The sequence below is a fragment of the Xenopus laevis genome, chromosome 4L (genome assembly GCF_017654675.1).
Source record: "Xenopus laevis strain J_2021 chromosome 4L, Xenopus_laevis_v10.1, whole genome shotgun sequence".
NCBI lineage: Eukaryota > Metazoa > Chordata > Amphibia > Anura > Pipidae > Xenopus > Xenopus laevis.
Genome location: NC_054377.1, coordinates 59,360,929 through 59,378,050, shown reverse-complemented (window position 1 = coordinate 59,378,050; position 17,122 = coordinate 59,360,929). Strand labels below are relative to the sequence as shown.

At 38.5% G+C, this 17,122-nt stretch overlaps 1 protein-coding gene across 3 annotated transcripts in view; it reads left to right on the top strand.

Moving 5' to 3' along the window:
* Positions 1–17,122, top strand: part of kiaa0513.L (KIAA0513 L homeolog) — a 61,494-nt gene that overhangs the window by 33,601 nt on the left and 10,771 nt on the right. For all 3 annotated transcript variants that reach the window (XM_018257985.2, XM_041590199.1, XM_041590200.1), the window contains 6 exons: positions 5,734–6,266; positions 13,261–13,360; positions 14,195–14,268; positions 14,356–14,426; positions 15,331–15,544; positions 16,956–16,996. In XM_018257985.2, coding sequence (XP_018113474.1) covers positions 5,917–6,266; positions 13,261–13,360; positions 14,195–14,268; positions 14,356–14,426; positions 15,331–15,544; positions 16,956–16,996 — 850 coding nt within the window. In that variant the 5' untranslated portion in view covers positions 5,734–5,916. The remainder of the gene's footprint in view (positions 1–5,733; positions 6,267–13,260; positions 13,361–14,194; positions 14,269–14,355; positions 14,427–15,330; positions 15,545–16,955; positions 16,997–17,122) is intronic.

The following is a 17,122-nucleotide window of genomic DNA, read 5'->3' as shown; positions in this document are numbered from 1 at the left end:
AGTCAGGACAGTGAGGTTGTGGAATGCACTGCTGGGTGATGTTGTGATGGCTGATTCTGTTAATGCCTTTAAGAATGGCTTGGGTGATTTCTTGGACAGGCATAATATCAAAGGCTATTGTGATACTAAGCTCTATAGTTAGTATAGGTATGGGTATATAGAATTTAATTAAAAGTAGAGAGGGGTGTATGTATGGATGCTGGGTTTTCATTTGGAGGGGTTGAACTTGATGGACTTTGTCTTTTTTCAACCCAGTTTAACTATGTAACTATGTAAGTAGTTGCTAATACTCCAGAGATGCTACTGAGAAATGTGTCTACTAAATGTTGCAAAATTGTTACAGTTCAGAATCTGCACCTGAATTACTGAGCTGCCAGACTGAAACACCAAAGAAAGGGACAACTTTAAACTTTTTTTTTTTTAACAATTCTTTATTTTCATGAAACCATAAGAATTGCAAAGAAAGTTACAGACATATCCATGTGTACAAAAATATACCATAAGCATTGAACAAATGCAAAAGAAGGATACAATGTCAGCAAGTAAATAAAGAAAACATGAAATAAAAACAAGTAAAAAAGGAAAAAACCGGCTTGGTGTTGTCATTTCCAAAAGATTAAATCTAAATGCCCTGTATTGACCAGAATCAGATAGAGGTATAGATAATTACTTTGTTTGTGTTCGTACCCCAGAACCATGTGCAAGCAAATTCCAAAGACATATCTAGGGGAGATGAGTTAAGCCTTCAGGAGGGAGTTACCACTGGTTCTGTGTCCACCCACAAATCCCAGACTTTGTTAAATTTACCCGGGCATCCCCGTCTCATATAAGTAAGCTTGTAGAGAATTACGGATTTATCAATTAATTGTTCCCACTCTTTGTGTGTCGGACCTCCCCGCGATTTCCACCTCATTGCAACAGCCTTTTTAGCATACATACAAAGTATTGACACCAGAGTCCGCTGAGCCCGTACAGGGAGCACATCCTCTAGTTGGTTGAGCAATAATACCTTAGGGTCGTTCGGTAAAGGAATATCAGTTCTCTCGTGAATCGTATGTATAATTGCTTCCCAGAACTTCCGTATGGAAGGGCAATCCCACACCATGTGGAAGAAGCCTGCAGGCGAAAAAGCGCACCTAGGGCACACCGGACTAACATTGGAGTGCATTTTGTGCAGTCTCTGGGGCGTAAGGTATGTCCGGTGTAGGTAATTTAATTGAGTCATTTTATCTTTAGCACTTACTATCCCCTCATAAAGCATATCCAAGGACTCATCCCAGTTTTCAGATGTTAAGGTCGGGATATCCTGTTGCCATTTGCTGAGCACCCTATTTAAAGTGGAATTACACTGATGAGTCAGATTCTTATAGAGGTGCGATAGAGGTTTGGCCAACTCTTTAGTGTGCACTACCTGTTCTAAGCTATTCGGAGTGGTATCTATACAGGAAGTCAGGAATTGAGAGTTAAAAGCATGCCGCAGTTGTAAAAAGCGAAATAGGAATTTATTTGGGAGAGAAAATTTCTCTTTCAGCTCCTGGAAAGTCAACAACTTGCCACCAGCTACGATGTCCACAACGTATTTTATGTTATATTGTGCCCAGAGTTGTGGATCCGGAACTTGCTTAAAATGCAGAAGTTGAGGATTACACCACAGGGGGGCATACTCTGAGCAGTAATGTTCTGCCTCTGGGTAAAATTTAAGGGCGGCTTTCCATACTTTAAACGTAGCCGTCATCAATGGGGTGATCTTATCGGAATAGGTTACACCTCTATATAAAATATTTTTAAGTTCCTCGTACGAGCCTAGGACCTGTGCTTCCAGGGATATTGCAGCATTCGATTTAGGTGAAATGGCCCACTGTCTCACCACCGCCAATTGAGCCGCCATGTAGTATAGATAGGGGTTTGGGGCAGCTAGCCCTCCTTGGGAGGTGGGAAGCTGCAGCGTCGTAAGGGCTAGTCTAGGGGAAAGTCTGTTCCAGAATATGGAGACCATGAGGGACTTTATTGAGGCAAAGATGGACTTTTTAATCCCTACTGGTGATTGTCGAAAAATGTATGTTAGTTTGGGGATTATCACCATTTTAAACAGGTTAATTCTTCCAATTAGTGAGAGTGGCAAATTGGCCCATAAATCCCTTTTTTGCTCCATAAGTTTAAGAAGAGGAAGTATATTCAACTCACTGTATTTTTCTAAATTTACATGGATCCAAATACCTAAGTACTTGAATCTATCTACCCATCTTAAGCCTAGTGAGTGTTGTGGATGATTGTCTGGGAGCTTGTCTATGGGAAATAAAACTGATTTCGACCAATTTATTTTAAGGCCTGAATAGCTGGTATGACTATCAATAATTTCAAGAGCGCGTTGGAGAGCTTGGTGAGAGTTAGGTAAATACAGAAGAGTGTCATCAGCGTACATTGAGATAGTTTCGCTCATTTTACCAATGGTTAGCCCCCTCACGACTGGTGCAGTTCTGACCCGACAAGCCAGCGGCTCCATAGCTAATGCAAACAGCAGAGGCGAAAGGGGGCAACCCTGTCTCGTTCCCCTTCTGATCGGAACTGCCTTTGATACGTTCATGTTAGTTCTTATTCTAGCGATCGGGTTGTGAAATAGCGCTCGGACCCAATTAATATATGTCGAGCGTATACCCACCCTTACCATTGTGGCCCACAAGTATTCCCATTCCACCGAATCAAAAGCCTTTTCATTATCCAATGAGGCTATTACCCTAGTTCCGGCATTGTCATGTTGTATTGCAATATTGGTAAACAGTCTCCTTAGATTAATATCGGTAGAACGACCTGGCATAAAGCCAGTTTGATCTGCCGAGATTATGTCCGATAAATGTGGGGCCAGTCTCAATGCCAGTACCTTAGCCAATATCTTGGCGTCCGCATTGATCAGTGCGATTGGCCTGTATGATGAGCAATCTAGGGGGTCCTTACCAGCTTTCGGGATTAAGATTGTTAGTGTTTCCCTCATAGAGTCTGGGAGGGGTTTCCCAAGTTTACAACTTTAAACTTAGATTTTGGAAACCGTAAATAATAAAAAATGAAAAGCTGTTGAAAAAAGTCTTTTTATTTCTAGAGAACAATCTGAAAAAGTGTTTGGAAGTTGAAGGGGGTTATTTGTTAAAGGTCGAGTTCTGTTTTTCCCAAAAAATTCTAGTTTTTCAGTGGTAGCTTCAGTAAAAATTCTAATTTTTCTGGATGGAAAAAAATTCTTCTGACATTTATTATGCCCCGAAGCTGCAAACAGACTGATCCAAAAATACTGAATGTAAGAAAATAGGAGCACTCGTTTATTTTTATTTATGATTACAAATAGTAAAAGGCTGTTTGATACAGCGTAGCTGTTGCCATTAAAAGTAGATTCTTTTTATTTTATTACAACCAACAGTCGGCCCACAAGTGAATAATTTGATGAAATAGCTTGACAGGCCTAGGCATGTTATTTTTAGTCCCTGGACTGTGAATGTGTCAAATGTTCACTCAATGGCATCATTGTATAAAACCATGTGTTTCCATCTTGTCAGTTCAGATTATAATGACTCGATTATTCTTTAGATTTGTCCAGTATACAGTCATTGACATTTCATTGACGTGAATTTGGCCGCTGCTTGTGTACAAATGGACATTTTTTTTAAAAAAAAATTCCCAAACACTAAGTATTTTCCTATCTTTTTGTCAGCATAAGGCTCATCTCCATATGTAACGGTATCAAGGAAATTAATTTAATTCTTTAAGTGCTGTGGATCACACTGGCTGTAAAGTACCATAATACCAGCACCATCAATTTTACTGTTCCATTTTTTCCTTTTTCATCCATGCCGCACTGCATGTTGTTTGGTGTCACAGTGTGCATTGCGTTTTTCAGTTAATTATTTTAATTGAGGTAAAGGTTATGAGTGATGAGCAAGAGTGACCTTCACATTCATCAACAGAGAACATTCCTCTGATTTAAAGAGAATGTTTTGAATTATTTACATAAGTGTTTTCCTCTTTTTATCTGCAGTTGGCAAATTCCACAGAATATCATATTTTCGGCAGTAATTCTATATCACGAGGGCAGGGCAAAAATGCAAATTCTCTTTTGAGTTGTGGAAGTCTTGTTGTTAGAATTAAAAGTACAATTTTGTTTCTTTTTTCATTACCAGATAATAAAAAGAGAATTGTGTATTTGTTAAACCATAACAGTAAATAATTGCTTCAGTAATATTACTCTACCTGATGACTTCTAATATGTTTTTTTGTATAGTACAGGTTCAGGGCCAAGATCAGAAATTACAGGGCCCTGTACGTCAAAATTTCCTGGGCCCCCTGGGCTGTGGCGCCGTAAGCCCCACCCACAAATCCACCCACCCCACAGGTCCACCCCCACATGTTAATAAAAAAATATTGGTGGTCAAGGCCCCCCATTAAAAAATATTGGTGGCTAGGACCCCACATGGTAAAAAGAAAAAAATGGTGCCCAGGGCGCCCCCCACACAACAGGGACCACAAAGGGTTACCTTTATGGGGGCCCTGCCATGTTGCACTTACCAGGGCCAGATTTATATAGTGAGCGCCCCTAGGCCCACTGCCGTTCGTCCCCCCTGTCCCCTCCAGGGGGATGGGAGCAATGGGGATTGGTGCATGGGAAATTTAAAAAATGATTGTATCTCCAGCACATCCCCAGTGTTTTTGAACTGATGTGGGTGTGGTTGGACAGCATGCTGCCCCCCAAAATCCTGCCGCCCTAGACCTGGTGGCCTTTCCAAAAATCTGGGCCTGGAACTTACTTCATTAGTGTTGCCCACCTGCTGTCAGTGAGCTGCCAACTTCAGAAGGGAGGAGGGGAGCACAGGTGGCTGCATTTTCTTCCATTGACAGCATTTTCTTCCTTTATTGGTCACAGAATTTCAAGTCCCAGTAAAGCTGCATGATGATTGGATGAGCTGGAGGGGAAGATCAAAACCTCAGCTATCCAATCCCTGAGCAGCTCAACCGGGACTTAAACTCTGTGACCAATAAGGGAAAGGAATGGATAGAAGATACCTCCCCCTGTGCACCTGCCCTGCCTTCCCGAAGTCGGCAGCTCTCAGAATGCAGGGGGACCCGGCTAATCAAGTAAGTGCATCACGGCCGGGTCCCCCTCTGATGGCAGCCCTGAGTACAGGTATGTGACCTGAGGTTTTTTATATAACGGATCTTTCTGTAGTTTGGATCTTCATACCTGAAGTCTACTAAAAAATCAAGTAAACATTAAATAATTCCAATTGGCTAGTTTTGCTTCCTATATGGACTAATTATATCTTAGTTTGGATCAAGTATAACGTACTGGTTTATTATTACAGGGAAAAGGGAAATCATTTTAAAAAATGTGGATTATTTGGATAAAATGGAGTCTATGAGAGACGGCCTTTCCATAATTTAGAGCTTTCTGGATAACGGTTCCTGGATAACGGATCCCATATCTGTATTACAATTATCTGTTATTTGCATAGCACCAACACATTTATTACTGCTTTACTGAGATTTTAATAGTTCACATCATTGCTTCCACAGTGCATCCCACAGTATAAAGACCCTATATTTACACACAGGCACTATTGTCTGTTCCATCAAAAGCCATGTCATTTTTTTGTCATTTTAATCCAGTACATCACCAATTGTATCCTGCTTGTTTTTTGCATATCCTTTCTTACTCCAAGTTCATTCATTAACTTGAAATATTCTTTCTTTTAGTTACCTTTATCTGTATGAGATGATATTTGAAACACATCTAAGTGGTTCCAAGAAAGTGTAAAAGAAAGAAATCTGAATGTTTGAGACTGTCTTCATTTGCAAGCTACCAGCAACAGTCTGGAATTTATACCTGATTGTACCCATCGTTCTGTAAAGGGGACAAAAGAATAAGAAGAATAAGCTATGGAATCACCCCATGTTCCAGTTGGAAATTTAATAGACCTTGACTCAGACCCCGTGATTGTGGTACCAGCCTGTCCTGTCCAGTTGGACTCAGATGGTCTCCTAGAGTTGCATGAAAACAATGCAGAGAGAGAGGCCCAAGATGAGGAAGAGGAGAGTGATGCCACAGAATCTGCAGACAGTGAGACCGACATGGTGGGATCTCCTAGCCGTCATTGTTGGAACCACTCACAGAGATCCTCCTCTGAATCTTTCTCATCAAATCAAAGCACAGAGTCTGCCCGTGATGAGCTGATGTCTGAACAGCGAGAATTTGTGAGGAAATATGTTGAAAAAATCTTTGAAGGAGGGTAAGCTGGAAAAAGGTGGCATTGTGGGAGAGGGGGTGAGCTTTTAATTTTTCCTTTTCAAACAAGAACAGTGTACATTTCCTTCTAGTAACAGACTACTGAAATTTTGTATTTTTTCTAAAATATCTATAGTTAAAGGGATACTGTCATGGGAAAAAAACATTTTTTTAAAAATGAATCAGTTAATAGTGTTGCTCCAGCAGAATTTTGCGCTGAAATCCATTTCTCAAAAGAGCAAACAGATTTTTTTGTATTCAATTTTTGAAATATGGGGCTAGACATATTGTCAATTTCCCAGTCATGTGACTTGTGCTCTGATAAACTTCAATCACTCTTTACTGCTGTACTGCACGTTGGAGTGATATCACCCCGTCCCTTTCTCCCCCCAGCAGCCAAACAAAAGAACAATGGGAAGGTAACCAGATAACAGCTCCCTAAAGGTGGCCATAGACTCAAAGATCCGCTCGTTTGGCCAAACGAGCAGATCTTTCCCCGATATGCCACTAACGGCATGGCTATATCGGGGGTAATTCGAATTACGATGCGCCAAGGGGCTCCGACAGGTCGGTTGGTTAAAAATCAAACCTTCCCGATCGATATCATGGCCAGATATCGATCGGGAAGACCCGTCGGAAGCCCCCATACACGGGCAGATAAGCTGTCAAATCGGTCCAAACGACCGATATCGGCAGCTTTATTTGCCCGTGTATGGCCACCATAACACAAAATAACAGCTGCCTGGTAGATCTAAGATCAACACTCAGTAATAAAAACCCATGTCCCACTGAGACACATTCAGTTACATTGAGAAGGAAAAACAGCAGCCTGCCAGAAAGCATTTCTCTCCTAAAGTGCAGGCACGAGTCACATGACCAAGGGGCAGCTGGGAAATTGACAAAATGTCTCGCCCCATGTCAGATTTCAAAATTGAATATAAAAAAATCTGAAATGCACTGAAATGGATTTCAGTGCAGAATTCTGCTGGAGTAGCACTATTAACTGATGCGTTTTGAAAAAAACATGTTTTCCGATGACAGGATCCCTTTAAGTGTAAAAATTATGGCTGTGATATACAGTATGATTTTGCATTACTGTCCCCAAAGGAAAACTATACGGCAGATAATTACAGGGCTCTATAAATGATGTCATATAAAACAACCCATGTGCAAAAAAGCACTCCTAAATTAAGCCTTATTTTAATTTTATATATAGTAGAACCCCATTTTACGTTTTTCAGGGGACCAGAAAAAAATGGTGTAAAATCAGGGAAATGTATTATGCATAATATATAGGTGGGACCACAAAACAACAATGTAAAATGAGGGGAAACTTAAAATCAGGGGATGTAAAATCGAGGTTCCACTATTTTTTTTATTATTATAAAAACAGACCTGATCCAGGGACTGCAAATACTGGACAATCCCCAGTTTGCAGAGATCTATAAACACTAGCTGAATAGCAATCTAATAGGTGCATTTTTATTTATTTTTTTTGCCAATGTGTTTGCTTAGCGCTTTCATCTGCCATTAGTAAATGACTAATTTTGCCATTATATCTAGCATAGAAGTGTGTGTATTAGTGTGTTAAAGCACAGTGTGACAGAATAAGTAAATGGCAGGCCCTGAAAACAGAGATCCCTTAAGGGGCTAACTGTGCTTGCTGCTAGCCTGCCAAAGCACATCACACTAGAAGCTTGCCTTGGGAGCTGCTAGGCTTTATCCTCTCAGTGCAGAAAATCTGCACACTCTGCATTTATGCCCTTTTCTGTTGTCACTTAAAACCTCAGGCGCATAGAATACTTGTTGTGAATTGAGGAGCAATTAAACACAACAGTTAGTATTAAAATATCAGTACTACAAACTACGTTTGGTATTCCAAATTACATTGAAGAAAATGACAATTTCCCGGGTTCTGCGGCATTCTATGTAAAGTGAAAACATAATTTCCCCCAACCCCTCAAATCAATTGAGGCACCCACCCAACATAACAAATGCAAATAAAGGAGAATCATGCTCTAGAAAAGAATGGCTATTGTCTAAACGTAGGGCTGCAAAGTCTTATCTTTTGTGGGTACAGGTCAGCAAAAGGATACATTCTGTGCAGAGCTGAAATAACTCTGCTGTTATTCTGTAAGCTCCTTAAATGCTGCTTTATCTGGGATTTAGTGAGCACTGGCAAGTTATATTTGTAGAGAACACAAGTGATTCATACATACACAGTAAAGCTGTCCATATAAGCACCATAAAAATGTGTTGTATGATTTTAAGTACATGTATGGAGTCCTACTGTTCCCAACTATCTATCTGCAATCAGTAACGTAACTAGAGGGGGGCAGGCCCTGGCGCTGGATGTGCAGCCAGGCCCCCCGCCCCCCCTATGTACACCCGGAATCAGCCCGGATCTCTGCCGGAGTCAGTGGCGCGCAAGCTGCTGGGGGGCCCTGAGGGGGTGTGTGGGCCCTGGCCCAATCGCATCCCCTGCTCCCCTGGTAGTTACGCCACTGTGTGCAATGGACATTGGTTAGTTAGTGTCTAAAAATGTCAGCCAGTGCATGCTTTATTACCACAGTTCCATGGGTGGAGCCAGAACAATGGTAGGTGGGCTTAGCCTGATGCTAGATAGAGAAGGATTTGGGGGCAATGCCATATGGATATGGCTATTCTAGATACTCCTGAAAACACTAACTGTGCTTCAGTTGTAGTAATATTTAGGGTGAACACTTATTTCCGGTCTTATTTTTTGTCTTGGGTATTCTTGGAACTATGCTACAGTAGTGTTTTCATATATATGTTACATTATTATGATGTTACGGGGCCTGATCAAATGTTGGACCCTAAAAGGAAGCTTGAACAAAGTCCAAATACCATTACAGAAAAGGTTTAGTCAGGTAGATAATATTTCCACAGTCCCCCAAACAAACCACCAGTACAATACATGCATCAGCTTGCTAATAAATCTTAATAATTATTATACTATTTTGTAATTTCTGCCTTTATTTGGGACCCCCATAACATGCTTGATACAGGATCCACAGCTGATGGCCAAAAACAGAATACCAGGTTGGCCAGTGATACATATGTGTATGGGTTAACTGGCTAAACCAGAACTGGGTGGGCTCACGGTTTGAAAAAGTGATCCAAACTATTGTATATTTCCTCAGGCATTTGTTAAAATATGTCGTAAACTGACGAATAGTGCACATTTAAGTTAAAAAAAACATTGAATTTGCTTTAGTTGGCCTTAAAATATTTGTGTAAATACACACACACACACACACACACACACACACACACACACACACACACACACACACACACACACACACACACACACACACACACACACACACACACACACACACACACACACACACACACACACACACACACACACACACACACACACACACACACACACACACACACACACACACACACACACACACACACACACACACACACACACTGTAAAAAAGACCAGCAACACCGATATATTTTGTGCAAAAATTCAAGTGTATTGAAAATGCATGTACAACCTGTACATGCATTTTCAATACAATTGAATTTTTGCACAAAATATATCGGTGTTGCTGGTCTTTTTTACAGTATGTAATCTTTTTTACCTTGCACCCGACTTTGAAACAGTTTAGCAGAGTGCGGCCCCATATAAATATTTATATATATATATATATATATATATATATATATATATATAGGAAGGTTTGCTTTAAAAAAAAATATATATTTATATGGCTTACTATAAAAAAAAAACATGTATGGGATCTGTTATCTGGAAACCCGTTATCCAGAAAGCTGTTATCGGTAGACTTCATTTTATGCAAATGATCCAAATTTTTACAAATGATTTCCAAGTTTGTTTGTCGAACTTGATCACAAATTTTACTTTAATTATTTAAAGTTTACATGATTTTCTAGTCGACTTAAGGTATGAAGATCCAAATTATGGAAAGATTTGTTAAACCCCAGGTCCCGAACATTTTGGATAACAGGTCCCATACCTGTATTTAGATGCTAGTACTGTTGGTCTAGTTTCCAAGATCTGCTCTTTGAAACAACATGTTGCCTGAGTTCTTGTCACAGAATTCTAGCTGCAGTCAGTGTGTATTTTTTGGCTCCTTTACATAAACATTAACTTCAACCAGTTGATAAAGTCTAAGCTGTAAGGTTATACAGGGCAGTTCTGAACACTGCTTCTTTTAGATATAGCCATAGCTCCCATTTTATATACCACATGCAACTGTCCAACTTCAATTTCAATTCCTGCGAAATGTCATTATAAGACATTTGTGCATGTTATGAAGCTAAAGAGAAGATGTAATAGATCATTGGGTTTTCCCACATCAGTGACCTGTTGCTTGTCAGTTTTGCATAACTGTAAAACGGCAACTTGTACATTCGCTGGAAAAAGCACAATTTGTATTGTAATTTCTGCAAGGTTTTTTAACCTGTACCATAAACATCAATGGAAACTGTTGTGACACCTGGACTGCCTTAGGATCTAGGCAGATTGTAGAATTATTTTATGAAGGGTTGGTTACAATTTTTAATCAATACATTGGCTATTTATGGAGCTGGTTTATCAATGGTTTCTTAGCCCAATGAAAATAAAGCATTTTCCTCGCAGCAGGAATGTTAAAGTCACCCCATATACTGGAGAAGTCCATGGGAACATTTTCCCAAGTGCTTTCACCCTTAAGAAAATTAAAGCAAGAAGGTAAAAATGTGAGAAATAAATGCATTAGTAAAGAACATAAGCCCTGGAATGCTCACTGTTGGGTAATGTTTTCTCAAAAAAAAATTTTGTTTGTGTGCAAACCCTGCACACGCATTTTTCTGAAGAAATACAAAAATCAATGTTTTTACACAAAATTCTTTGTACACATGTTGTGGGTGTTGTTCTCAAAATTTGTGCACACACAAGGACCACATTTAAAAAAAAATAATGCAGATTTAAAAAATACATTGTGAACATTGATTTTTTCTAAACTAATATTCGTAATAAAGCCACTGTCAGGATAGCATAGCTCCCAACTGTTCTATTTTTCGTGGGACAGTCACGATTTTGACAGTTTAGCCCACTGTCCGGGTTGTTAGTGAAATATCTAACTCCTGTACTGGACAGCCAGAAAAAATTACAAATTTTATGAAACATAAAATAAGGGGCTATTGGCAAAGAACATTCAGCACCTGCACTTCGATACATTTGTAAAAATTTAAGATAAGCTAAGATACAATTGTAAATAAATAAGATAAGCAGGTCTCTTGGGAGAACTCAGGCTTTCAGCTTAAAGGGCAATTCACATTCACTAGCAAAACTGTAATAACACATAAAACAAGACCCTAAAAATCCCACAAATGGGAGTTTCCCATAACTCATTCCATAACATGGCAAATTTTGTAAAATGGACATGGTAGGGGGTGTGGCCATAAAATGGGAGTTGGTCAAAAGATTTTCGCCGTGCTACACATGGAAAATCTTTTTGTCCCTCTTTCCGTTTCTCAAATGTTAGGAGGTAAGGGATAACGTATGCTGCCTCAGCTATCGACTGGTCCAGAGATGCTGTTGTAAATTTGGAGTGAATTGAAAAAAAGCTATTCCAGCCATGAGGATAGGGATGCTAAAAAAATAAAAATGTGTGGGTTGGTTGTGCATAGAATGAGGAAGGTGGAAAAAAAGAGTAGACAAAGCAAAATCAAGTTGAACTTAGACTTACAATGCATGATAGACAGATTCACATTTAATTTGTTTCTATTCTTATTTCCCATTCCCTCCCTTTATTCTTCTCTCTTACATTTGGTGTTTTCTTCTAAGATATGAATACATACAGCAGTTTGTTAAAAGACTGCATTTTCATGGGAATCCATAATTCACATAATGATTTGCATTGCACAACTCTGGGGGAAAAAAATATTTCAAATCCCAATATTCACCTACCCCGTTCTACCTTTAATTAAAGATGATTTTTAATTGAAGTCTTTGAAATGTAATTGAAGTGTATTAATGAAAATTAATAATTCATAAAAATTAATATTAATTAAAGTATGCTGTTTTACGTACTTCAGTGCTGCCCTTTGTTTGGGTTCTGAAGCACATTTGGGATCTAAAGCACCTTTGGGCTGTGGGTCAGACTTGTTTATATATTCTAGTTTATGGCAGATCTTTTAGGGGATTATTTATCAAAGTCCAAATTTATCTCAATATTTTTTGCTACAAACTCCGATCAAATCCTCTTGGGTTTTTTGCGCTTATTTATTATTATATTTTCCCGAAAATTTGGCTTGTGGGAAAAAATATGATTTTCACGATTTCTTCAGATTTTTCACCCAAAAACCCAGATTTTTTCCAGAAAACTTCGGGGTATTGCACAAAACCCATCGCACATCAAAAAATCATTGGGACTTCTCCCATTGACTTATATGCAACCTCAACAGGACTGAGTTGCCGGATTTTCTGATTCAGACTTTTACATCCCCAGGGTTTAATAAATTCTGAAAAATTTGTGATTTTTTTTAGTTGATGTAAAGTATAGTGATCCAGATTACAGAAATACCTCTTATCTGGAAAATCCCAGGTCCCAACCACTGGATAATAGGTCCCATACCTGTAGTATGCCAGCTAATTACCAACGCATTTAGTTAGAGCCCTATCCAACTTCATCAAGGTCAGATAAATTATGAAAAGTTGTTATTGTGAACTCACCGCACAATTGGGTGAGTAAATAGCTCCTGATATAATGGCTTCTATGGGAGATAGCCTTTCTGTAATTCAGGGATTTCTGGATAACGGGTTTTCTGATAATGGATCCCTTACCTGTATATTGAATAAGAAGCCTTGTATATGCTACATCACTGAACATGCTTGGACTTTACAAATCGTTGATCCAAGCAACTATCTATATACCCCTTTATTATTTTATATATGCAATAGAGATGAATAATTTGTTGTGTTTGTGTATCTTTTATTTTTTCAATAGGGAAGACATGGACCAGGAAGAAAAGGCCCGCTTTGGGGAGCTTTGCAGTACAGAAAATGGCAAGGGAAGGGAATGGTTTGCTCGATTTGTCAGTGCCCAGGTAATATTCTGCAAACTGATACATATACATACTTTTTCAATCTAGAAAAATATGCAACTTTTAGGAATCCATTTGGATGCCCCAGTTTGATAACTTAAATTACATACAATTTATAAATGTTTGTATATAAAAAAAAAAAGTCTGTTTATATAAATATCAATAAAAAAAAAGTCTGTTTATATAAATATCAATATATATATAGGATTGGTGAGGCTGAGGTTATAAAATGGACTATGCGTTTTGTAATTCCAATAAAATTCCACTTTTGTCACTTTAGTCATATCCTTTGGCAAGGCTAATAGTAGTTGGGCAGGGCTAATAGTAGTTGGACAAGGCTGATAGTAGTTGGACAAGGCTGATAGTAGTTGGGCAAGGCTAATAGTAGTTGGGCAAGGCTAATAGTAGTTGGGCAAGGCTAATAGTAGTTGGGCAAGGCTAATAGTAGTTGGGCAAGGCTAATAGTAGTTGGGCAAGGCTAATAGTAGTTGGGCAAGGCTAATAGTAGTTGGGCAAGGCTAATAGTAGTTGGGCAAGGCTAATAGTAGTTGGGCAAGGCTAATAGTAGTTGGGCAAGGCTAATAGTAGTTGGACAAGGCTAAGGGTAAGGGCAGATTCGGGGATATTACTTGCCCAGGCAACAATCTCCCCGAATCTGCCCGTGTGCCCTTACCCTAATAGTAGTTAGCAAGTAAGTAGTGTTTGATAAGTAGCAGTAGGAGTTTTATGGATCTTGCAGCCTGACTGAAGCTTCGGTCATTGCTCTTTTCATTTAGGGAAGAATATTTTCCTTTCAACAGAATATTTTGTAGTAATTAGATGTTCTTCTCTTCCCAGCGCTGCAATTCCAAGTGTGTCTCAGAACAAACCTTCTATCGGCTTGTCCAGTCTTTTGCTGTAGTGCTGTTTGAGTAAGTGTTTTGTCACTGATTTTATGATTCAGCTTATGTAAATGACAGTGCTGCATCTTCAGTCTCTTCCTTCTCACACTATTTTAGGTGTCACCAGATGGATGATTTCGGGCCTGCCAAGAGCTTGATGACTATGTGCTTTACTTACTATTATATCGGTGAGCTATTGATGTATCTTAGTGGGATTTGCCAAAATGGACAGTTAGTGCAGTGCCATCACTATTTACCCAGCAGAGACAGCTGAAATAAGGCTTTGAATTATTTATTATTCCTGGCACCAAAATAGTTTCAGCATTGTTTTTTCTTTAATTTCAACTCTTTCTTTATGTATTCTGCGTACTCTGTCCTCACAGTTATTATCTGTTCATAATTTTTTATTATGAAATATTCAGAAAACGTAAAAGGGAAGCAGACCCTAATATAACATTTTTCATATTGAAAGCAAATTGAGTTCCAATTCATTATCCAATTCATGATCCATTTGCATTAATCAAAGCATGTAAATTATTATAAAGCTATTTGTGCACAATATTGCCATGGAAACAACTATATGTCTTCACCATATTTACCCTGACTACATGTGCCTTAAAATAATAGAGACATAATCATCTTCCCTCTGGTCAAGACTTCATTTCTTACAATGCCTTGCACGTTCTCTAATTAATAGACCTGCAAAGAAGTAATATACAGAAGTTTGCATAGACGTGTGAATGGGTAAAACACCATTCAGTGTAAGTGTTCTTGGACCGGTTGTAGTTCTTTGGTTCCCCCAGCTCCCTGCTATAGGCTCTTGCACCTAAAGGATTGTGCACACGCGTCCAACTCCCCCTTGTAATCGCAATTTGCACTTTGTATATGGCAGATGTAAATGACCCCATGTTTAATCTGCGTATATTGGAAAGTTGTAACGTATGACTCATTATGCAAGTAATATTAAAACGGGAAAGGAACTCACATTTCATTTAATACATTTGCCACGGATCACTTCTTGTTCTGTTTCTGCCTTTACTACTGTTGACCCTCCTACTCTTTAATCTGCATGATGGTGCTGTTTTACCACAGGCAGAGCACACATTCCTCCTACAGAGTCACGAGAGAAGCCAGTGAGCACAGGGAGCATTGATGCATACCTGAAGTCTGCCAATAGCTGGCTGGCTGAGAAAAAGGACAATGTGGAGCGCCTCTTGAGGACCACATCAACCACAACAGAAAACATGAAGGGCTTCTTTGGGGGGTTAGAGAGCAAACTGAAAGGACCACTTTCTAAAAAAAATGAGTAAGTTATGTTTTATATTCAACCATACCTTATTTGTGTTTCATTTATTTTTTGTGTGTCTTTAATGCTTTTAATTTGATTGTAGCAGATAAAGGGCTAGATTACATTTGATGAGGAAAACTAATCTACTAATTCAATTCCAGATTTCCCCATACATTTCCATTAAGTTTTCATGAGGTAAACGGTGAGATGAGTTTTTCTTTTGGACCTGAATCTATCCCTATTCTCCAGCCATTTCTAGTGGCTAATTTACTAACATAGCTGCTAAATTGCATCAATGCAGTTGCTTATGAGATTTTTCATTTTATAATTTATAGTATACTGATAAAATACATTTCTGATTATTTGTGGGTAAATTTATTGGTGAAAGTTAGCATCTGTTTAATAAACATTGATCCATTTAAAGGAACAGTAATACCAAAAAATGTAAGTGTTTTAAAGTAATGAAAATATCATGTAGTGTTACCCTGCACTGCTAAAACTGATCTGTTTGCTTCAGAAACACTACTATAGTTCATATAAACAAGCTGCTGTGGAGCAATGGCGGAAATTGAAAAATGGCTATATTGCACAGGTTAACTAATGGATAAAAGATTACACCATTAGACAGACAGAGCTTATTTGCTATCTGCTGTGTAACCTGAGCCTTTTCTCCTTTGAATGGCTGCCCCCATTGCTACACAGCAGCTTATTTATATAAACAATAGTAGTGTTTCTTAAGCACACTGCAGTTGTACCAGTGCAGGGCAACACTCCATTATATTTTCATTACTTTTAAACACTTTTATTTTTTGACGTTACTGTTCCTTTAATGGGCGCAGAAGCACTATTAGGAATTTTTCTTCTCCACAAAACTTTAATGACCTAAAATAATCAAAAATAAAAAAGCCAGGAATATCAGCTAGGTTAGTGGATAAATAATGCATAAAATTCACTGATGTTTATGTGCCATATATATATGTGTGGGTTATGTATGACAAATTATGCCTTTATCATTGTGTGTATACATTTGTAAAATATTGTGATGAGGTTGACTGTAGTAACAAGGGTGAAGGTTTACCAAGGTCTTATAGTTTGTACTGCAATATTGTTACAAATACGGTATTAGTTTCATTCTAAAAAAATAAAGCAGTTTTATGACAAAAAAAGTTTTCATTTGACAAATTTATCTTACTTTTTGAGATCTAGGTGCACTGTAATTTTTTAATACTTATTTAAAAAAAATAGTAATTAGCTGGGTCTCATGTTCACTTCATCAGTAATGATTGCTCCAGAAAACCTAATTTGCACTGAGATTGTTGTGGGAACTTCACAGGGCTATATTTATTTGGGCGATGGTAATGTTGTTTCAGCACAGGTGTATTGGTTGATCTATTAAAGATATGTTGCATTGTTTTATTTTCTCTTTCAGCCAAAGTGAGAACCACACAAAAGAGAAGGCTTCTGATAACAGTAAGTTTTTCTGTGTTGCTCTTACTTTTTTCTGGTTTAAGATGTATGTAAAGGAAAGGAATGTGCTTCTACTTAAGGGAACACCAAATTATGAAAGTGTTTAAAAAGGATTAAAATATCATATGC